The sequence below is a fragment of the Sinocyclocheilus grahami genome, unplaced genomic scaffold, assembly GCF_001515645.1.
Source record: "Sinocyclocheilus grahami isolate Dianchi unplaced genomic scaffold, SAMN03320097.WGS_v1.1 scaffold223.1, whole genome shotgun sequence".
NCBI classification, from domain to species: Eukaryota; Metazoa; Chordata; class Actinopteri; order Cypriniformes; family Cyprinidae; genus Sinocyclocheilus; species Sinocyclocheilus grahami.
In genome coordinates this window covers 269,718-295,239 of record NW_015505402.1, presented here as the reverse complement: position 1 = coordinate 295,239, position 25,522 = coordinate 269,718, and the positions used below count along the sequence as shown (strand labels likewise).

At 35.8% G+C, this 25,522-nt stretch overlaps 1 protein-coding gene across 1 annotated transcript in view; it reads right to left on the bottom strand.

Annotated features, from left to right (window-relative positions):
• Positions 1 to 25,522, bottom strand: part of ptprt (protein tyrosine phosphatase receptor type T) — a 278,126-nt gene that overhangs the window by 177,008 nt on the left and 75,596 nt on the right. The window contains exons 3-6 of the mRNA XM_016287683.1: positions 7,621 to 7,892; positions 5,333 to 5,414; positions 3,602 to 3,717; positions 2,291 to 2,465 (exon numbers count right to left, since the gene is read on the bottom strand). Of these exons, the coding sequence (XP_016143169.1) occupies positions 2,291 to 2,465; positions 3,602 to 3,717; positions 5,333 to 5,414; positions 7,621 to 7,892 (645 nt within the window). The remainder of the gene's footprint in view (positions 1 to 2,290; positions 2,466 to 3,601; positions 3,718 to 5,332; positions 5,415 to 7,620; positions 7,893 to 25,522) is intronic.

Genomic DNA, 25,522 nt, shown 5'->3' with positions numbered 1-25,522 from the left:
AAATTTCAGAACCGAATGGTATCGCAATTGGTACTTTTGACAACACTACTGTGAAGTTTTGTTTGGTGGTTCTAAAGTTTCTATAATTTTTCTTTTTCCCCCAAATGATACTGGGACAACCAGGACTTACAGAGCAAATAGAGGACTTGAAACTGTCCCGCAGTGCTCACTCTAGCAGTGACAGCAATGCTAAATCATCTGCAAAGAGAAGCTTTAGATCTGCAGTCATGCTGGGTACACCTGGGAACTCGAGTGGTTCCAACTGTAATGCCGGTTTGTCGGGCCTTAAACGTACTTTTACTGTCTGAGTCAAAGATTTAGTTCTGTTCTAATGATTCTTTGACTCAGAATTTAATCTTCACAGACAACTACACGCAAATCAAAAATATATTTTTGAACCAATGGTGCTAAGATGGGACAATCAGTTTGGTCTAACACTGGCAGAAGGGGGTGCTAGAAATGTTTGGGAAACCTATTTAAAAATATTAATTATTTCTGCAATTTCACTAGTGGCACAGCAATTACACACTTCACATTAAATGATTAGTCAGTTACATTATTGCCCAGTCTACCTTAAAAAATACCATCATCTCATTATTATTCATAGATATTCATACATTTTTACATTTGAATAGACACTGATACATACAATACCATATGGATGGCTTTTTACGCATGGCTTTACAGAAATACAAAATCCTCTGTTTAGGTTCACAGATTATTGAACAGATAGCCTAATTTTAGCATACTTCTAATAAATGAGATTGATTAAACATGCTTAACAGCACCGAAATGTTAATTTAACACAGTTAGCACTCACATATACCTAATTTGACACAGAAACTTTGAAAATACATTGATATATTGCATATCAGTCTAAATTCAAACTGAACAGATCATGAGCTACAAATGCACTCTACATAGAAATAAAGAGGGGATGTTGAATTATTGGCCAAAAGATGCTCTATTACTTTGTAAAAAAAAAGCCATTTTACCTATCTATTGCTATCTGAAATGAATAATAGCAGCTCCTAATAAAGACTAAGGACAATTACTGATGTCTCTGTAGTGATTAAAGGATTTAATCATGTCTTTGTTCCAAAAGCAGCATTGAGAAACTGATGGATTTTAGTAATTTCTCCTTTTTTACTTTCAAGTGCCATATGGGCAGACAAGCTTGAATCCCAGACCAAGCTTATCAGGGGTAAAGAGCACCACTAAAGGTGGTTTTGGCCATGCTAAGTCACACACGGCACAGCTACAGCCAAACAGATGCTAGCATTTCTCTCAAGTCCAGTGACCACATGTTAACAAGCCTTGCAGAAAGGGACCAAAGCTTTTTGTTATTTCTGCTTAAGTGGGACAATGGCTCTGTAGTGAAGCTGAGGCTCTACCCCATTATCTTAAGAAACAGAGGAGAATCAAGGCTTCTGTACTAGTCGTTAGCAATGCTAGCTGAAATAATGAATACTCTGTGGGTAACAATTCAAGAGGAATCCTGCTGCTGACGGCTAATGCGGGTTATAAGTGCTGTATTTTGGGCTGTGGGTTTGCTTTGTGTGTGTTTTGGCGAGCATCTCTCAACGTGCACGCAAGCATTTGAAAGCCAATGTCCCTGAACACTGGGCCACATTTATGAAATGTGAACTATGGTAATTTGCATAAAATCAAAGTATAATTTGTGTGTGTGTGTGTGTGTGTGTGTGTGTGTTTCAGGCAGTAGACAATGAAAATGGAAAATTTTACGGAATGGAAAATTTAAAAAAAAAAAAGCTTGAATCATTCTTACAAAATCACTTTTTCCATTTAACTGTATAAAACTTATACTGTTAAAAGTGCAAATATTAATATAAAACATTTCATTTCAATTTAATATTAATATAAAAATAAATATAACATTATTATGAAATATAGATATCAAAACATTATAATTTTTTTTTATTACTGTTATTATTTACATCTGCACCTTTAAATGTATGTTTTGAATATAGTCAAACAACCAAAAAAAGCCAACAGCACTTCCTTTGCTGTGATTGCCTGATCAACATGAAGAGGATAGCTGTTGTCATAGATACTGTCTATCATCCAGTAGAATTGAATAGGTTGTAATGAACTCTTTAAGTTGCCAAGTATCAGCCAGACTGATGACAACAGTTTTTGACTACTGAAGAACTTATCAAATACTACATGTACAGGCCCAAAAGCAATTAGATCATCATTACAAATTAACATTCACATTTTAGTTCCTTTGAAACCAGTGGCATCAATGCTTTCAGGTATCTATACGCACCTTTGACGCTGAGTTCAGCATAGTTGGACACTCCAGATCCTCCATCAGAACGAATGACGCAGCGGTAACGGCTGGTGCTGCGCTGTGACGTATCCGTTACGCTAACGGTGGCGGAGAAGCGCCGATGGTTCACCACTCGGGTTACCATGAGAGATGTGTCTTTACCATTCCATTGCTGAAAAACAGAAAAATAATAATTCTTGCAACTGACAATAAGCACACATAATATGTTTTACAAAGTGGACCATAGTGCTACATCAAGACAGAGGCACAAGCTCTTAAAACACACTGTGCACAATGAGAACTGCTGTTATGTCTTCATGTCTCAGAGCTGTAGCACAGGATAGATGGAGGCTTATAGTCTCCAGCCAAGGGAAAAAGTAATTTTATCCAAGACTTCATGGACACAGACACTGGCTTAGAAATCCTGCTGACAAAAATCTCCAACAAGTTATTAAGTTTCCTCAAGCGATGTGTCTCGGGACCAAGGTTCATAACCTCCCAATGCAAATGAAGTGAACGTTACACGCACACACATAATAGAGATGCTCAGGGATAAAATCAACATTTTGAGCATGTACACTGAAAAAACGAAAATGACTGTGCCATTTATTTAAAATCTTATATTGGTCTAAATGAAAAGCTTGGCTTCTGGTTTAAACTTGTTTAGTTCAGTTATTCAGTTAAATGTAATGCATATTTTAAAAATTAAGGTTTTACAAAGTTGTCTTTATTTGCTGTAAGTAAACTAAATTAAACACCAGCTTTTACTTTAGTTTAAGTAAAAATATATACATTACTTTAATCTTATTTTCTAATTTAGCTTTTGTTTATGGTGAAATTAAGTTGAAAAAAATCAAATATATATATATATATATATATATATATATATATATGTGACTTACATTAAGTTACATTTTGGATTATGTCTAAAGAAAATGGTCTTTATAATAAATACTCTTTGTATGATTGTTTTGTCTTTGAGAAAATAAATAAGGTTTGAACCAAACCATAAATATAATACAAGTACTTTTTTGCTGTAACAAAATGGGTCCAAAGTATTTTTTTACTTTTTCATACCAGGTTTAATATGTCACTGAATGTTTCTATAGGTATTTTTGTTTTATTTAACCAGGATTTAAAAAAAAAACTTCAGGCAGCTCCTGGCAAAAGGAGGCAGCACATATTTTAACAAAATAAGAAATAGCACACACAAAACATAATGATAATAAAAAATGTATGTTGCAGTCCGTTTATGTGAGATTATATGTGAATGCATACTGTATGTGTGAGGTTGTGTGCATGACTCACCTGTAGCCAGAGTTTGTCATGTTGTGACCATTTGCCTCCAGCAATACACTGGAAGGTGGCGTTCTGTCCCACGTTCACCTCGACATTCTGCAGCCGCAGAAAATGTGGTGTCTTACCTAGCAAAACACACATACACACATATACCTTCAAAACACATCTTACATCATCCATGCAAATCAAATAAAGCACATGCTCCAAAGACACTAGTGGTCAACTATAGAGTGGCCCAAACGCGTTTACATACTTAAAAAGGTGCAGCTTTAGCTATGAACATGTTTTTGTGCATATATTTTTGTGAAATGTTTTGCTAATGAAGTATACTTGTGCTCACATCCTTGCAAAATATCAAAGTAAGCGTCATTTATTGTATCTAATGAAATTACATTCTGATTTTATAAGTATTCCACAAGTGTCCAAATGCTTCTTTCAGTTCTTGTATATTTGTTTTGAGATGGAGAACATCTCATTGACATTTCTGTCTGTTTTTCTGATTGTACATTTAGAATCACCATCTGAAAACTAGAAATTTAATGGAGCACCCATTTGTATTCAATACTATTTCCAATAAACATTCTCTCATTTGCATGTACAGGTGCATTTGTCAGAAGGGTAACTCATGCACTAGCTGAACTCTTGTGTCTCAGTACAGCAGTCTCCACCCACTGTCTCTGCCAGCTTCATTTATCTGTGCATGCATTTCTGCACAAAAGCAATATCAATATTTTTCAATTAAAGTCACTGAGAATATAGACTTCTTATTTTTTGTTTTTCTGCTATAATGTGGAAAGCGCTCAGATATAATGAAGGAATCTTAAAATGACCCACATACTGTATATTATAGCAAATACATTTTTTTTAATAGATACTTCCACGGTCTGCTTGTGTTTCTTCAACTCAGTTCTTAATACATTTTTATTGAAAATTCTGGTTGCATGGAATGGAATACTAGCTTACCACATACTGTGCAGTATACACCATTTACTGTTTTTCAAACACTGAATGCAAAACTATGCATTATGCAAAGATAACCAATGCCAACTGTTAAGATAAATGACTTTGAATAAAAGTGTCTGCAATGATTACATACACGGACACTTTTCATTTTCTGTTACTTATCACCCCTGGAACTAAAAACTCTTGATATAACACAATTCAAGAAAAAAACTAAAAAATATTAGTCACACTGGAAATGGATGCAATGTCATCTGAGTGAACACGGTCACTTTTTTAAATGTGATTTGCCATTCGAAACCTATTTTACTTCTATAACCAAACATAATTCTATGTGATAAGGATTTTGATAATGAATAAAATACTTATGAAGTCAAACTTTTTTGGAATGATGTGCAATGATGAATCATGCGTAATAAGTCCAGGGGTCATGTTCACTTCTAAATGAATATGAATTAACCTAATTTCCTCATTGGCACTGCTGGCTTTACATTAGTGACACAGAGATATCTTGGACAATGGAAGTCAAAGGCTAAAGTTCTCCCGTCACAACAAGAATGATGTGGGCCTGAAGTCTGAGCACTCAGCTCTGCAATCTGTCTCCCTGTCTCTCTCATCCTCAGCCCAGACCTGCTTGTTTGCTGGACTTTTCCATCTCTGTTCAACCCTCGATCCACATGAAGTGCTTTTCACAGTAGTTGACAGACTGAACTCCTACAGCGTAGCCAAGACTGTGAAAGTAAGCAGGCGCTGTGTGTGTGTGTGTGTGTGTATACTCACGGCAAGGGTGGGCCAAAACGTGTATCTCATCCACTGCGATGAACCCTGGATGCCCTTGTACAGATACTGCCTCGAAAATAACCTAAACGAGAGAAGAGGGGAGAGGAAATCAAGTGTTTAAATCAAGTCAGCTTGTTAAAGTCTGAACTGAGATGGTGAATTTATTTCAAGCAACAAGTCAACAGGAGAGATCTTTAACTGTAAAACCACCTACAGCTGTCCCAAACACTTGCGGCACACTTAAAAATGTTTGAATGTCAATGCATCTTGCATTCATTTTAAAGAGAGATAGCACAAGAAAACTTGTCAAGCAAGACATAATCTGATAATCTGCACTGAAACTCTGTAAACACAAATCTGAGCACACATATGGGACTGGCATTGTTTGTATGGCATACTGTACATGCCATGTGGTGAGGACATGTGTGGTCTGAACAATGCCCTCTCTCTCAAAGCTGCCAAGGACTGGAAGTAGAATGCCAAAACCTGGACACAGGATGCACTTGAGTCCCTGGCTTCCCAAAAAGGCCTCACTGTAACCAGTCAAGAGACTCAATCTACTCGAACAGACTCAATTCTCACCATGTTATTCAGGGTGAGACTGCAGAGACTAAAGGTGTGTGTTTGCACAAACCACAACAAGAGAATGTCACGTTTCGGATGAGAAATGTTGTGGAAACTGCTTTCAGTGGCTTTAGCTTTGTGTTGTTGTTTGTTCAGTTCTCAATTCTCAATCCTAGAAAAGAGCAGTGCGAATATCCTGCCACAAGAAAGTTACACAGGTTTGGAACGACATGAGGTTGAGCAACTAATGACACTATTTTCAATTTTGAATGAGCAAGCCCTTTACATCGTCATTTTTATCATCCTTGCCCCTACTCAAGGACGTTGCTGTATTCATCATTTATTCACAAGATTATGGCTGACTCAAATGATCTCTAAAACTGTCAGGACTTGGGAAAAAGTTCCATCACAATTTCAAAAAGAAACAGATTTGCCTTTTTTCCTTTTGCATATCATAAAGCTTTACTCTTTAAACACTGTCACGCTGAAAGTGGCACCCTACGATTTAAAATGTATCACGGCAGGAAACAAGTCAATTAACCCAGAGATTCATTTGGCAAAATTGGCCACTTATCTGGCAAATTCGTTGCTCTAATCAAACTCACAGCGGGATATTTGTCAGTATAGTTTATGATCCCACGGGCAGATTTTCTAGTAGATATTAGTTCTCGATATTTAACAGGTAATTTATTAAGTTCAACTCAGCAAGACAAAAAATTAATTAATTCAAAATCTATTACATCCCCCCCCCCCACCCCCAAAGATAGACAATACAATACAATATTATTAATATTTTTTTTAATTAATCTTAAATTTTAAAAGGAATTGCAATTTAATCTAAATTACAATAATTATCATTTATAATACGCAATAAATACCAATATGCTAAATAATAATAATAATACTTACACATGTTTTTGTGACATTCACCCCAAGCACAAATACACACACGCAAACAAAAGCTTTGATATTGCCTGCTGGTCAAATAGATGCCCTCAGCAAATATTGCCTTTAGCTAATTTTGGTCTGCTGTTTGCCAAGAGAATTTGAGTATTCCCAGCACATTCTAAATATTTGCTCTTCTCATTAGTTAATTCAATTACACGGCTAATCTTATGAGGGAATTTCACTGCACAGATTGACCGGTGAATCTATAGACAGAATGAAGAGGAGCGTAAGAGGCAGAGAGAGATAGAGAGAGATCTGGGTCTAAAGAATCAGAAGAGAAAAAGAAAGAGGGGGCGAGAGTGAGCGGTAATAAGCAAAAAGACAGATCTCAAATTAACAGCTAAAAGCTTATTCACCAGGGCCATTTGTGGGTGAGATTAGGGGACAGTGATTGCAGTGGTAATTGGAGCAGAGAGCAATCTACTACCCCTCTCTGCAGTTCAATTGGTGCCATTCACCACGAATATATGGCAGAAAATAAACTTCAGTCAATTTCAGTGGCCAAGGGGACAACATTTTCAGTACTTGTTTTAGCTTCTGTTCTTTTAGCTGCTAGTCGTTTGTTTGCTATGTGACTCCTCCTGCTAAAAACAACCTAAATTATCATGGTTGTCTTGCTAATCAAGAGAATCATTTACTCCATTGATTTCCACTGTAAGTGCTGTCAATGTCACTGTTAATAAAAAAAATTGTATTTAAACCAGAAAAAAACAGAAAAGTATGCAGATTCTCTGTATTGAAACCCATGACTCAGGCATTGTTATTGTCATGCTTACCTGATAGGAGTTGGGCCAAAAGGTGCTGATGGCGAGTTCAGCCTTCACCCAGCCTTCCGTGACGGGTGCTGAGGCATTCCAGATGGGATTCCCCTGTGGCCCACCGTCCACTTTTATATAGACATTGAGGGTTCCGGGACTCGTCCCATCCCGGCTGGACAAGGAGTAGTGGAAGTCTATGCAGTGGGTGTCGTTCTCTTTTAGCGTGGGCAGGAGCAGGTGGGCCTTCTGCCCTGATGCACGACCCGAAGCATTCACCATCATGAAGGAACCTAGAAGTAATATAGCATACGGAAATTGGTATAGTAAAAAAGGTATGGAAACATATTGAAATAATGAATAGAACAGAAGAGAATAGAATAGAATAGAATAGAATAGAATAGAATAGAATAGAATAGAATAGTTCACCACATTCAGCTGGAAATGTAGCAGCTGTGACAAAGCAACAAGTGAACAAGTGTTTCTTAGCAATTGATTCTTAGGGCCAATATTTTAAAGAATCATTAAAAAAACTGAAGACTGAACTGATTCAGTCACACTTTTTCTTTAACCCAAACACTGTGTAAATATCAAATAAATCTAAAAATAAATAAATAAATAAAAATAATAATATATCATATAAATATAAAAATATTATGTGTTGGCCAAATCCACAATAGAATATTTAATCAGTCATGTTCATAGATGAGGATGTATAGAACAGAACAGAATAGAATAGAATAGATTTCCTCTTGAAAAAAACTGACAAATTACTTCAATATAGTATGTTGAAATAATATGAAAAATTATTTAAATTTTAAATGAAAAAAAAATTATCAAAAAAATTTTTCAAATAAAAGTATATAATATAAAAATATGTTCCAGAATAGAATATTTCCACAGGCAATGGTTATAAACAAGGATGTCTTGATGTTGAAGAATAGAATAGACCTCATAAAAGAACGCTTATTGAACAGAATGTTTTGATGTACGGTATCGTATACTCTTTACCCACACTGAAGGCTACACTGTCATTTTACACGACACAATCATGTTCATGGTCTTTTGTGCCTTTGTAAGCAGAACACATCAGATAACCGAGTAACTGGGTAACTGCCTGCTATAAAACCACCCTGAAACTGTAAGTGCTGAGGCACTATTTATGAAACGATTCTGTGGACAGCTTTACATCCATTTTACTCCAATTTTATGAGACAATATGCCATCTTACAGCCTTATGAGTAGTTTTGTACAAGTCACTAACAACAGCTGCACTGCATTAGAAAGAAGAAAGAGCGCAGGGCTTCAGAGAATACAAAAATCATGATTTTTCTTGAAAAAAGTGACAATCATTCACCTTCCTCAGGGAAAAGCATTTAGTTAAGCTAAAGACCCAAAGGTGGCTTTTTTTTTTTTTTTTTTAATTATAGTAATTCATTCCAAGTTCTTTAAAAAATCTCACAAAAGAGTTCAACTCATTCATGTCAGTTAAAAGGTTTTAGCCTTAACAAAGGTGAAAGCCAGGTTATCACAAAACCCATGTTTTTACAGCAATTATAGCGCTGGTCTGTTCATGATTTGGTGACTGAAAGACCTTTGAAATATTTCCGAAGCCGTGTGCATTTGCAGATCCCTTCACTAGAGACTATTCTAAGCTGTGACATGCAAAAAATTTAGTATATCTATCTACTATAATATACGCTGCTTGCAAAAATGTTATTTCATCAGAACTTCTGAAAGCCTGTCAATGCAGAACCAGGCATTTTGGATCCAGATGGCGATACTTACGTCAAGCGATGTGCATATGTTAAGGGCTAGGTTAAAACATCACCTACATAGGCCAAAATCAGTCCCAATTTTTCCCGACACCTTTCTGCCTGGCTGTGCTAAATCACCATGTATAATTTGCCAGGTGGACAGAGGAAGCCATTGCCATAACACCCCATTCATCACAAGTATTATCTAAGACATGACCACAAGACCCGAGCGCATCGCATCTATCAATCAACACAACCTTGAGCCCTGGGATGAGGCCAATCAATTCCGCACACTGATCCAATCTAACGAAGGCCCCCTAAACAGCGGGCTGGTAGTGAACTCGCCTGATTGCATTTCATATTCAACCCTCTCGGCCCACGTGCATTTTCTATCAGGTATTCTGAGCAGACATCTATATATTCCCTACCGTTGATGATTGCCAATATATATGTTCGGGCAAAGTGAAGCCTTTGAACCGCGAGGTGATTTAGAGCGAACCTACAAGCAGGCAATCAGCCCTACCACCACGGTCAATACGAGTGTCCTCAATCACACCATCGGCCGTTTCAGTAGATTACACTGTCTTAAGCTGAGCTAATGTGAAATCGGATGTAATGGTTCTATGTTAAATAACACGTTTTATTCCAGGTGGACTGCTGGATGCACAAATTCTTGACATGAGCACGACAACACTACAAACACGCCTGTGATTGGCACAATCTTGCGGTGGGACTTTGCATGAGAATTTTAAATGGAAATTAATGTTTACATCACGACAAATGTGATGCCGCCGCAGCTCTTGCTGGAAAACAGATTAAAAACACGCAGCCTCCAAATTGCTTCAGTGATATTACCAGATTTCAATTACCTCCTGGAGTCCCAATGCATAGGAGGCACTTACATTTCATGTATTAATGAGTTCTTGGGATGAATCAAAATATTATTAAAAGTCATTTTCTGAATATTCTGAGAAATACCTGAGCATGATGTACAACTTGTTATGCGCATTCTTAAGGACAACACTATTTGGATGATAATTCCTTTTCCTGCAACTGTGGGCACAGATAAACACAAATCAATGTCGATGAAGATTTCTCTCAATACTTACTGCAGAACAAAAATAGCTTCTGGAGTAAAACGCAGCACTTGGCGATCTCCTTTACTAAAATCGATAGCAATATGAGAGTCGTTCTCAGCTATCAGCAAACGTGCCGTCAACAAAATAGAGTCCTCGCAGAATCACAGCTACACTACTGGTGATTTAATGCTGATCACATCAACCAATAACCAGTACGTGGTTTTCAAGACCAACGTCGATCCATTACTGTTTTTCTAGGACAGCGCAACAGTCTGTAAAACATCTTCATAGGGGCCACACGAGGCAACCGATAAGGTATCGCTTCAGTGCCGCTTGGTTGACAGCTGTCACCCCTGCGTTAATATGAAGAGATGTTATATGAATTCATTTACGTCTAAACGCCCTTGATTGGAAGATTTATCGGTTCAAACATCTGAGAAGCAGTTTTAGAATGCCGTGCAATTCACATCAATCTTAGAGACACCTGGCTCTTGTGCGGCAATTTCAACTCATTTTCTCGGAGAGGATTCTTCTGCGTGTGGCTGCAAAGTACCAAGAGGACTTGCCGGTGAAAGTCATTATTCCCTCTGAGTATTTCCACTGGGAGCTCTTTGCACTAAATGTCACATTCCCGCCATCATAATATGATCCCCCACATGACAAATAGCAAAAACTCTTCTAGTTGTCACTTTAATATGCAATTATGGCAGGTCCCTGTACTTTGGGCCCTCTGCTGCTCTGTCTGATAAAGTCACGGCATTCCTCATTTCTGCCTGCCAGTTTTATCCCGGGAACAATAAAGCACTTATTTACCATTGAGCCAAGCAAGGGCGGTAATCTGCAACGTACCGTTGAAAAGCTAATGCGCTGAGAGGGAAAACACAGGGAGGAATAAAAAGGAAGCGAGGGATGAGCTTCAATAGGTGTGGAAGCATATATCGGAGGCATCTGCTAAAATATTCAGACGGCACAAAAAAAAAAATATATATATATATTTTTGAAACTACCATTCAAAAATTGGGGGTCAGTATGATTAATGCTTTTGTTCAGCAAGGCTGCATTAAATTGATCAAAAGTGACAGTAAAGACATTTAAAAAGTTTTAAAAAGTCTATTAATCTACTTTTAGACTTCTATCAAATAAATGTTGCTCTTATGAACATTCTATTCATCAAAGAATCCTAGAAAAAAACAACTATTACTGTTGCCACAAAAATATTAAGCAGCACAACTGTTTTCAACAATAATATTTCTTAAGTGTCAAATCAACATTACTGTAGTATAATTTCAGAAGGATCATGTGACACTAAAGACTAGAATAATAACTGCTGGAATAATAACATTCAGCTCTGAATCACAGGATAAATTACATGTTAAAATATATTAAAATAGAAAACAGTTGTGATGATGTTTTACAGTATTACTGTTTTACAGTTATTTTGATATAATAAATAAAGCCTTGGTGAGCATGAGACATCAAAAAGCATGAGTCTTAAAAAAAACACACCAACCTCAAAATGTTAAACAGTTGTGTATACACTGAAATATAAATCAATTAATACTTATTTTTTTCTTAACTGACACCTTCCAACAGATTTTGTCTCTCTTGAGCTCATTGTGTTCTTAATTGAGGTCCTGTAGTGTGAATGTGAGGGGGACATTAGCAAAATACAGTCAAAAAGTCACATGATAGGACAAAATTGGCTGATTACCCAGTGAATGAGATAATTCCCACTTATCATGTTCACAACTGATCCGCAAATGACCTGAGAGGGTTAAAATGGTGGAAATGGACAGACTAATTACTAAGTAAACAACTAGGACATCACACTTTCGGTCAGATCCGAATCTAAACAAAGCTGAAATTACTTGTGAAACACAAAATGAGTCAATTTGTAGCGACTTGGTTAAATCAACGTGTCAATCTGCAACGTGTACAGAGGACTTGTTGAAGAAACTTCTGAAAAGATAACTATTAATAATAGCCAAACAACAGTTAGTAACTAATAAAAGCTAAAAAAAAATTACTGTATTTTTATAGTGGTTCTTTTTTAAGCATGTGAAATAAATAAATAAATAAATTTTTTAAAACAAAAAACTTTGACATAAATTTGGTTTAAATACTTTAAGTATGTTAAAATAAAGACAAACATATTATGATATTAGCTCCCTTTGCCATTAACCCAAACATCAGAGTAAACATCAGATGCATCTGGAACATTAATTTACATAAAACTGAATAAATAAATAACAGTTTGCCTTTTCATATCAGAAGTCCACTGTATGGCCCTGTTTCAGAGGAAATGGTGATTCGTCAGCTGCAATCATTTTGTTTGGAGCAGCTGCGAGCGAGAGAAGAAGCACGCCTGATTCCCTCCCCCCAACGACAGGCTGCAGATGGGCCGTCCCTTTATAAACACATACATACTCTTCATAGGGGTCTCGAGAGTACAGTGGATCTGCGCTGTGGCCCATTTGACACATTTAAGCACAGCAAATTCCCTAAATCCCTCCTCACCTCATAGAGGGTGTATATGTGAAAGTGAGTGTAAAAGGAATGGATGCTTTTATGGCAGAGAGAGAGGACGGGAGACAGTTGGCTACTTCAGCCGGGCCCCATATGTTTGCTGCCCTGGATGTGTAATGGACCTTCATGATATGGCACTATCTGTGTCCTCTCCTCCTCTCCGAAGCCCTCGTTATTACTTCTCACACATGCACGCCTATTTTCTATCTCAACCCGAGCAGAAACCGCATCGCCCTGCTTGTCGTGCCAAATGATACGTGATTGGCGTAGAGTCAACAAGACCCACCGGCTGTGTGCCACAATTCGTCATGGCCCTTTGAAATCACGCCAGCCTTTACTTCCGATGCCCTTTTCTCATGGGCCCTTGGTGGGCCTTGTCGCAAACCCTCGAGACTGTGGTAATCCGATAAGTGGAAAATCAATAATTGAAGTGTCATTATCAGAGTGAAGACGCCATGCTTGGGCACCTTAATGCAAATCAGTGAATCGGCCAACAGCAAATCCAATAGATACAACTTCATCTGTGGTTAGGGATTCCAGCTCACGCTTTCTGCTTCACTAGACTTCCATTTGCTGATTGGCTACAGAAGAACTGATGTTGATACAGGGACTATTTAAATCAAGGGTAAATGCATATGCAAATAGGGAGCCCGCCAATTGCTTTTAAACAGAACAGACAGCTAATTAATTTTACACAATAAGGATGTGTTTTGCAAACATACTGTATAGTGGCAGTATTCAGAAGTAATTCGATTCTTAAACGGATAGTTCACCTAAAAATACAAATTCTGTCATCATTTATTCACCCTCATGCTTTCCGAGTTTCTTTCTTTGGTGGAGGAATGTTGATACCAAAATGATACAAAATATCTTCTTTTATTGGGTGCTTTGCAGAAGAAAGATAGATATGGTATATGATAAATATAGTAAATGAAGACAGAATGTTTAATTTGAGGTGAACTATCCCTTTAAGCCACATTAAAAATTTAAGTAAATGCATTTGAAAACAAAATAATCTAAAAAAATATCTAAACAAGTGGTAAATAAAGTTATTGCTGTGATTTTTAGTAAATATATGAAATCACAAGCTCATCACATAAACTATGAACATGTTCCAATAGTGTTTGAGAAACTTGATTTTAACTGCTTAAGCTGTCTTTCTTTATAATAAATGTCCCTTGGTTTGTGCCATGACATTCATACATTTTAAGTATTTCAAGATCATTTCTGTGGCCGCTGGGTATGCAGATTTCAAGAATCTTGGTCCAATTTGTTATGTTTATTTTGGCATTCTTTTGATTGCTGCTTTCTGAAACTGGGCATCTTGGCATTTGAATTATGGTTATTTGAAATTCTGAAATCTGCATTTCAGAATGGGTTTTAAAAGGTAAAAGGATTCTTCTTATTCTTATTCTTATTTTGTGTGTGTGTGAGTGTGTGTGTTCATTTTGGAACAAAGGATGGCCTTTTATCAGTTCCTAGTAAAGTCTCTCTCAGTGGCCAAGCAGTTGAATTAGACTCAGGTTGTCTCAAATTGATCGTATTCTGGCTATATATTATTAGCATCTAAAAGGAAAGGACTGAAAAGATCCAAAGGCGGTCAAATTGCCTGGGGAGGTCATAGCTAGCCTAACAAGGGAGAGGAAGAAGAAATACAACAGGGAGAAAGATAAAGAGAGATGCAAAAGACTCCAATAACATCTAAAAATACATTTTAAAAAGATACACATCTCCATGTCTGGAATAGATTCATATTTTCTGCGAAACAGTCCGGATGACAGAATGCGCAATAATGAATCTCAATTGACAGATAGCAGATATGTGTATGAAAGTGGAACCATCTAAAATGATAAAGGAACTGTCTAAAAATGGTGCAATTTTGTCAGTATTTTCTGAAGCTGAGAAAGCCAATTTAAACTCAAGCTCCATTTACCCTCAAGTAACAAGTAAATTTAGCTCTAGGTGAACAGATTTGTGTCAAATTAAGAGTTGTGATGGGACAGAAGACCTGCTTGCTCTAAATTCACAGTCGCCCTGGCCCACCTATTGCCGGCCCACGTCCAGGTTCATGACAGGAACAGGTGGCCGAGAAGAGGGGCACGACAGCGGCGCCCTGCTGGCAGCGTGCGACGAGGCGAACTTGATGCTTAGTGCACCTTGTCACACAGCCATAAATCTAGTATCACTTCTCTTTTTGCTGAGACCAGTCTTTCCCGTGCATGGACCAGGTGTCCTTGAGTTCCATGTGTGCTATGACAAAGCTGGAGCACCACAAACGAGAGCATATTTAGTAAATTGCTAGCAATGGTGATACTGGTAGAAAGTGACTTTTAAAACAACTGAACAAAAACCACCATTGCAATATTATAGCCCCCTTAGTTAGTTACTGTTGCTACAAAGCTTTGCTACTAGCAAAACTTTCCTAACTGTCCAAATAAATTAAATAACTTTTACTTATTAAATAATATTTTTATTGCATTTTTGTAATACATTTTTTTATACTGTATCTAATAATAATCTAGATAGATAAATTTAAAGAAAACTAAATAATTTAACTAAACATTGAATGTTGGCTTTTTTGAAAGTTTGAAAAGGCCTTATAGAGAGAACGACAGAACAATAGAACGATAAATAGATAGAATAATAGACAGAATAAAAGAATGATAGAACGATAGAATGATAGATATATAGAACGATAGATATATAGATAGATAGATAGATAGATAGATAGATAGATAGATAGATAGATAGATAGATAGATAGATAGATAGATAGATAGATAGATAGATAGATAGATGATAAACATTGTCATCAAGCTAAATTGTGATATAAATGTTTGCTTATATCATCCACAACTAATCATTGCTCTACACATCTTGACACCTACAGAGATTTGTCCTGCCAGTGTTTGGTAGAGATATCTTGGCTTCTGTAACTGTTATGGTGGGCAGAAGTCCGTAGCTGCTTAAGTAGTCCTTGTTACTGCTCCCCTGAGAGCAATTGGACACTTTCGCCTGTGCTGCTGCTATAAAATATTTCCCGCTGAACTCTTCAACCTCACAGAGGGAAGTGCATTCCTGGGCCCTTGAGAGCGAGCCACGAGCGATTTTGTAAGCCGGTTATTTGAGGTTGTCCATATGCTTTCACACAGGAATGGCCGCTGAAAGCCAAGCTGAGACACTCAAATCCCAGTGACAGACAAGACTAAAGTTGGAAATCAGACGTGTCCGATGTAACTCCACAGGGGTTTCCTGGGGAACATTCTGAAGGGCGTAAGAGCAACGGGAAGAAATGCAGAAGGAAGATCAGAGAGAATGACAAAGGACAAGGAAATATTGAAGAAAAGAGAGAGAGGAAGTATAGAAAAAGCCCAAGTACATGTCTGGAGAAGGAAATGGCCATTTTCCTTCTTTCTAAGGAATATTCCAAGTCATTTACATATTATTAATGTTGTCTATAACGGTATCCTGTGACCATTTTGACTTGTCAATCAGTTTGTAGAAATAAAAGGCAAAAGGCAAGTTTATTTGTATAGCACATTTCATACACAATGGTAATTCAAAGTGCTTTACATAAAAGAAAAGAAAAAAATAATCACAACAATAAAACAAGGAATTTAAAAACTTTGAAAATGATTAAAAAATGTATTTAAGAGGTTTAAAATGAATTTAAGGAAACAATTATACATAGAATATAGTGCAATCAGTTCGGACATCGCACAGTGCTCATTCAGTAAATGTGCAGCTAAACAGACAAGTTTTGAATCTGCATTTAAATGTGACTAATGTTTTAGCACATCTGATCTCTTCTGGAAGCTGATTCCAACTGTGGGTCGGCATAATAACTAAAAGCAGACAGCAAAGGAAAGTGTGTTTACAGAAACAGTTGTACAGTAAGCCTTCCAGAAACATTAGCAGAATTTTCTATTTCAATCATTGGTAAAAAAATAAAAATAATAACTTTTTGCACGTAAAATGGCCTACTGAACAACTCCAAGTATGTATATTACTGCAGACATATTCTTTTTTTATTTTTAACAAATTCAGGGGCGAGTCAAAATTATTTTTGTGGTAATCAAACATTTATTATCTGTTATCAATTTATTTAATTTTCATTTATTTTAATAATAATGAAAAAAATAAATTTTTAATTTAAGAATTTATTAAAATTAAAATATATTTTTTAATAAATTAAAATAAATAATACAAATATTAAATAAAGATAATGAAATTTAATAAAAGTAAACAAAAATAATATTAAACAAAAACATCAAAAATAATATCAGACAAAAATTATTGTTGTCAACATAATTTCGTATAGTGCTTTATATAATAGAGATTGTTTCACTGCAGCTTCACAGTATTAAACAGAAAAGAGTCAATTAGGCACATTTTAAAAATGAGGCAATCCATAATTCTGCTATAAAGCAGCTGTAGAAACACAATAGTGTCATTATTCAGCTCCAATCAGTTCAGTATTAATTCAATTTAAATTACTTTTATTTTATTTATTTTAAAAATCAAATCCTTTGATATGTATATATTCTCAAAGGTGAAAAGAAAGTTGACCTATAGTCTGTTGCAGAGATGGACAAGTCAAGCTAGTACTCATTTAGTGCATAAACATATGAATAAGAGCCAGAAAGCAAAGAGAAAGAAAAATGCTCTTGCCTAAAGGGTGGCATCATGATTACTTAGAAGAGTGTATTAGTCAGTGAAAAGGAAGTACACTTGGCAGGAATCAGGGTGTATGGCATAGGGGATAATGACCTACAACTGGAACATCGCCCAGTGCTCTGTTCTGCTTCAGTGGTGGCATGGAGAGCATCACGAGCCTGGGGTTTACAGCACTTTAGGACACGCACACACACACATACTCATGATATAATGGTTCAACTGGAACCTTACACTTCGTTGGACACGCTGCATCATGAAACTGACAAGGGCTAAAAACATGGTGTGTAGTGATATTGATCCAGACATGCCTGCACACACACTCTTCACACATCTCTTTAATAGCTTCTCTGCCTCCCTCACACACATACACACGTGTCCTTTATTAATGTCCACAGATACACTCCGTGGTGTAAACATCAACAAAGCACTAACTTTTTGCTGGCCGCTGTGGGTTGGATGTGCCTGGGATCATCTACTAATGATGAGGTCACACACCAACACAATAAAAACTTAAGCTGAGAAACTCGGTATGGACAACTGAGCACAACAGCCCAAAATATAATTTTAATGCTCAGAGGTTGCTCTTTCGTGTCTCGGGAGATTTTAGGATATGTTTTAAAGATGTTTCTTTTGATCTTGAAAGATCATATTGAGATTTCTTAATACAGAACTTTGTATTTTAGCAAATCTGAGCACAGATTGAGACATTGTTGAGGAAATCAGAAGCATCTCTCTATTGAATATAACTCCATCTAATCTCAACGCTGTCTAGGACAAACAATTGAGATACTAAATAAAACTCATTTGTGATTCTTCTTTCCTAGTACTGCAATATTCACAGCATGTGGTTTGTTTTTTCACTAAAATTAGACATCAAAAAATTATTAGAACTGAAAGAGATTGAGACAGAAGCAAGGTTTTGGTTATATGCCACCACATTAGCTAATTTTAGATTGTGACAGAACAAATAGGACAAAAGGGAAAAAAGGAGGCAGGCCTTACATACCAGAGGCTCTCTATCATTAAAAACCCTACTGGGTATAAAAATATCCCTGAGCAACAAAACTGTCATTGGTCCTGTAGGCTTGTCATTTATCAAACTCTGGCCAATTGTTGTGAGGCCAGGGGGGGAAATGGGAATTCTGGGAGACATTTATCCTGTTTTAGGGCAGGATGCTGTTTTTGTCTCTTTCTTCTTCCTCTGGTTTGATGTTAGTTATTTCTCTTCACAGGTATCGCTAGAGTGAGAATTGTAAACCCAAGGGAAAATATGACACCAGCAGAATTTACACTATCCAGTCTTTCAGCGGCTCTCGCATTTTCTAGTTTGAGAAAAGAACAATAGTAGAGGTCGAAGGCTATGACAGGAGCGCTACATTCAAAAGTTTAGCGGGTTACATTATTGTTTTACTCCTAAAAGAGAGTAGATACAGTAGCTTCAGTAATGGGAACAATCTAGTTTCACTTGCAGATTGCGGATTTGGTGTTAGATTCAGTGACTGGACTGTCCTACATGGCTACCTTATGAAAAAAAGAGACTGTATTTGTTACAAGTACATTTAAAACTTTTTATTTAGCAGACCATTTTATCCATGATATTTTACAAATGAAGAGCATCACAAGCAATCTCTCATAAGAGGAAAAAATAGTCGTACTAAACAAGTTAAACGAACAGAAAAATAAAAAAAAATACTTATTTGAGAAAGCAACCATTGCATAATCAGGGTCAAAAATGTGGCTTGGCCAGTTGGCAAAATGCATAATTTATGTATTGTTTGCTTACAAATTTTAAAGACAAAATTACAAAAATTTCACTATTAGCAAAACGTGACACTATCAGTGTTGGGGAAAGTTACTTTTAAAAGTAATGCACTACAGTATTGCGTTACTCCCTGAAAAAGTAACAAATTGCGTTACTTAGTTAGAAAGTAATGCATTACGTTACTTTTATGTTACTTTTTCTCATCTGGGCTGGGCTTGCTTGTTTGTTCTTAATAATAAAAAAAGTTATATTTCTGGCCATTGTAAAAGCCCTTTCATGCCAAAAGTGAAATGAATAAGCCTCAGTCTGAAGGAAATGTAAATTCACGTCTGTACAGTAGAGGATGCATAAATTATGTTATGTTTATCTAAAGTCATTTTTTTATTAGTATGGTTGAATTGGACCATTGAAGGTCAGTAGCAACGACATTGGTTAATAAAATGGGATTAAATATATAAAGGATATTAATGTTAATTAACATTCTGAATTTGTATTTCACATTTGAGGAATACTGAATGTGTTTCTGTGCGAGTGAGATGAGTAAATGCATGTTGACATTTAGTCTAGAACTACAGTAAAGCATTATGTTCACACAGCACACACAACGCTTCTGCACTTAATCCTGATTTCTCTTAACATGACAACACGAGAGCTGTTAGTCAAGACATGGGAAAAAGTAATGCATTACTTTGCTAGTTACTTGAAAAAGTAATCGGATTACGTAACTTGCGTTACTTGTAATGCATTACCCCTAATACTGGACACTATCATTAAAAAGTTCAAGGTCAGTACGTTTTTTTTTGTTTTTTGTTTTTGAAAGAATGCATTAAATTGATCAAAAATGACAGTTAAGACATGTATATTACAATATTTCTTCTTTTTTTAATACTGCTCTTTTGTACTATTTATTCATCAAAGAATCCTGAAAAAATGTATCACGGATTCCAAAAATACATTAAGCAACACAACTGCATGTGTTGAACACCAACAGTTCATTAAAAGCAGCACTATGTAACTTTTTGTGTGTTCAAAATTAGAAAATTGTGTATAATGAGCGAGTACATCATGAATTCATCTTCCAAACCGCGTTTTTTTTTTGTCTTATTCCGAATCACTACGGTACACTTATAATAAGTACTAGACTTTGGACTATTAAAATATAAAGTATAAAGTATATAAAGTAGCCTGGTTTGGTCGTCACCGCTGTGGAGTAACACATACCTGCGTGAATCGCCATAGACATAAACTTAGAGAAGTAGCTCTGGTTGGAATGTTCTTCCACGGGATGTGTGCAGTTCTGTTTATTAACCGCTAGAGCGCCAAGTTACACAGTGCTGCTTTAAACTGTAATAATATATCAGAAAATTATAGTTTTTAACCAAACTTTTGAATGGTAGAATACAAGGAAATAATATGAAATATAGTTTCAAGCCTGCTAAAGACTATTTATGGCCAGTACATTTTTTTTTTCAATTCACTGGCCACCGGGCAAATTCAATTCAGTTCAGTTTATTTGAATACATAACATAACTTGAAATGTTACCCAACACTGGTCTAAAGATTTGCAGGTGAAAGTGTGGAAACACGCGTGATTTATATGAGCATTACAAAGGAAATCACAAATGAAAGGCACAATTTACATTTTCTCTTTTCTCTGGCACATTTCTGCATTTTTTGCTCTAGCCGATTCTTGAAATGTGGTGTTTGGCTCTTATGATAAATGGCTTGTGATGTTGTAAGTCTCTTTGGATAAGAGTGTCTGCCGAATGACTAAATGTAAATGATTTATGTGTGTACAGTGGATACCTGAAGCCCAATCGTCAGGTACATTTCCTCCTGCAATCCATCTTGCCCCTGCCATTTCCCTTCAAAACTCAAATCTCGAGGCTTGATGCAAAATTTCCACCATCACATAATTAAAAGAGCTCTCAGGGGTCAATACAGGTGTCTTCAGAGCTGAAGGGAAAACAGTGGGCGCCTGTCCAAAGGTAATATTTAGTGTGCATTAGCCTGTCCAGATTATTTCCATCAAACACATGCACGACACACAGATTCACTCTTATATATATATATAACTCAACGCAAGACAGCATTCTATGTGTAGTTAACGCTGGGCATTGTGCACTAATCCATAAGCGATCAAATCATGACCATAATTAGCTAATGGCTCCAGCAGGCATCTCTCATGAAGAATGCATGTAACCACGACTCTAATGACATTCTGTCAGGGAGCTCGGAGGAATGGAGAGAGAGAGAAGGTGCAAGATACACTCACACATTGAGATAAATCACCTGTCTGCCATAAACAAATGCACACGCGTAATAAATATCAATATTGCAGATTTATGTTCTTCAGACATAATTAGATCTTGAACAGTGATGTAATTCTCAGCCAACACGCATTGTTTTGTTCTTTACTGACTCTTGAGGATGAAAGCACTTTCATTTTCTCTCTTCTGCTCGTATAAACACAAATACACATATAATCGCTAATTACATTTAGGAGGAAAGTGGTCTGAATGCAATTGTAATCTCAACAACATATTGATGTGTTCAGTGGTACATGACGGCTTGTTAAAAATCAAATGAATAACAGAAAGACAGTTTTGTTGTTCTTAACTAAAGCTATTAGAAATCCTTTTTGTTAATTAAAATAAAGCTGGAATCAAATACAATGTAAATATTAGACGAAAACCTAAACTTACTAGAAAATTAGAAATGTACTAAAATTACTAAAACTGAAATCTAAACAAATTCAAGGAAATAGAAATATAAAAACTAAATAAAATAAGCACATATCTAAACATAACTAAAATTTAAATAAAAACTGAAAATATCAACAAAAGCTAATTCAAAAATATCAATAAATACTACAATTGTATATAAATAATACAAAAATAACACTGCAGAGAGATTCAGGCTTAACATCAACATAAATGTCATTCACAACCTACTTCTGTAATGTATTTCAAAAGCAGATGCTTTTGTAATCTATTTAACACCATCTTGACAGATAAAATCAAGTCCTGACCTATAGGCCTACCTCATTTTTTTCTAGTTGAGCATCTATTTTTATTTAGAAATACAACAAACTACATTTGTATTGCGAATGCCATTTAATATTGACACGATTTCCAGACCGCTGTAACTTGAACTCGGTGGAACAGGCAAAAAAGACCACAGACAAAACAAAGTACTTCTCTCGTTCTTATCAAACATTTTTGTCTCTCAGGTTAGCCAGACACACTCTCAGACTCATCCTTTTCAACACTTAGGAGATTTGAGGATTGGGCTGACAGGGGAAGACGAAAAACGAGGGACAGCCAGCCCTTAGCGAAAAGGTGTGGTGGTATTATAAAAAACACCTTTTTCACATCCCCTGGATTTGACATGGTGGAGATAGAAGTAATAAGCACTCACCCACACGCTCTCTCTCTCTATCACTATAACCATCAGAGCGGGAATGAGAAAGAGAAAAGAGAGGAATTTGGTTGTATTTGTAAAAAAAAATAGGTCAAATGACACTTTATCTTTCATAGAGGGGAGGAAAGAGAGTGGAAGTGATAGGGAAGTACTGACAGACCACATGTGGCTGTGTAGGAAGTCTTAAGGAACAATGAAAAGCCTCCTTGCAGTAGATGCACTGCACTTATAATCTATGAGTGCCTCCATTTACTAAAATCAAAGGAAACGGACCAACTTTTCCTGTGCACCACCAAAACCGTGTTACAGACTACAGGTGCATCTCAATAAATTAGAATGTCGTGGAAAAGTTTATTTATTTCAGTAATTCAACTAAAATTGTGAAAATCCTTGGGTATTCTCAGATTTTATTACATTTTTTAAATATGTTTTTAACTTTTTTTTTGATGCAGTATTCAAAGCAGAATGTATTCTAGTAAATAAAACAAAATCACAATCAATTCCACAAAGATAACAAGGCCTTTACATAATTCGCCAAATCAAAGTAAAAAAAAAAAAAGTGACAAAAAAAATTACATAGAAACAATTTTCACTCAAAAAATTGGTAGAGAATTTCACAAATAATTAGAAAGAAAAAGCAAGTAATATGTTTAATTAAACGTGAACATTTTAAGTAGAAAGACAGAGATAATATTTTCTTGCAAAAACTTAAAAAGTAAGCGGTGGAACAATATTACACCAAGGCAGGCTAAAAACTATAAAGGGGCAAATATATGAGCATTGGATGGTTAAATGTTTGCTAAATCCCAAAGAGAAGTGTTCATTTAAGATCTGAGACATATAGAACTAGTCATTTTCTGCAAAATATCCAAGATGACATCTCAGTCTTTCCCCGAAGGCTGCAAGCCTCCCAAACGCAGGCATTCCTTTGAATCTAGAATGATTAAAAGCACGCCGAGGCAGTTGACCTTACACTAACACAATACAACAAATGTGGGAAATAGAGAGAAAGAGAGAGCTAAGAAAAATGGGGGGGAAAGTAGATGCATAATTGTCCCCAAGGTAGCAGCAAAAGTGAAATCTGTTGTTGGTTTGGCAAAAGAAAAGGTCAGTGCTTTCAGAGGGCCTATTCAATATCGCACATACGCCCAAGCCTGGTGGTTTTGGACGGCCACTCTTGAATCAAGCTTTCAGATGAGCCTTCATTGTTCCCTGAGGGTTGGAGAGAAACGCTCCGTCAACAAAGGCCACGCCGGGGTCTGATTGCAAGGAGGACAAAAAGAGCATTCAGCCGGAACCACCATATTATATCTGCTGATAAGAAACGGTTACAGTCTAAATACACACATGTGAACCAACACACACAGAAGAAGATAACAGGGCTGGCTAACAAAATGGTAAAGCAGGACAAAGCCTTACGACAAATGACTTGTAGCAACTAAGCAAGCTCTATAGAATGAGGTTTGTGTTGTGTGTTGTGATATATGACACTGCTGCTGGGCTGGAAAATCAGCAAGCAGAAAAAAGCCCACAAAGAACAGAGATCTAAGGACAAAATAAATGCTCTCTTTTGCTGGAAACACTATTTCTGTGCTTTGAACTCCCATAATGAAGTTGTAATACTATCAGCAAGTCTTTCTTGAAGGAGTTGGGAGAAAAATGAGACCGGAATGTGTCCCTTTCTATGGCAAAGCATCTGCCGAGTTCGATTGTTTTGTTTGGCCCTCCCAGCTTTCTGTACTACAAGCTCAACTACTCTAGTACACACTCGCACACACAATTTGCACATAATAGGCACTTAAAAGCCTTGTGGCCGTTCTATAATGAATAGTCATTAAGCAATACGTTACATGAGGCAGTTAGCCAGACATAACAACAGGTGCAGAACAGGAACAGCCTAATACGCTTAGCAAACATTAAGATAATATTGCTTTGAATCCCTGAATAGATGACCATACATCAATTGAATTCCATATCAATGCATCAATCTGGCTTTCAAGCAAATTAATTACAAGAATTGTGATTTTTTTTTTATTATTATTTTTAAGTTGTTCGTACAAAAAAATACACTGTCCAGATGATGCTTTCTTTTACAGATGTAATAGCAAAATATGCGGCATCACATTATTCAAAAGAATAAAATTACAATATATTTTTTTATTATTTAAAATTTTACATTAAGAAAAGTTGTTAAAGATTTTTTTATATTTATTTTTTTAAGATGTATTCACATAATGCGGCAATGTAAAATTGGAAATTTCCATCACCACAGTGCATCCAGACAATTTTCATTACATTAGATTTTCATTAGCGTAATACAGTGATATTTTACTGTATTACAGTAAAGAGATAGTTTTTTTATTTAATCAACATAAGAGCAGCACAACAAACAATACCATGAATTATAAATGCGTAATACTATTATTATTTATTATTATATTATATTATATTATATTATATTATATTATATATTATATTATATTATATTATATTATATTATATTATATTATATTATATTATATTATATTATTATTTTTAGAATTACAGTAATGACAATTATATTATATTATATTATATTATATTATATTATATTATATTATATTATATTATATTATATTATATTATATTATATTATATTATATTATATTATATTATATTATATTATATTATATTATATTATATTATATTATATTATATTAT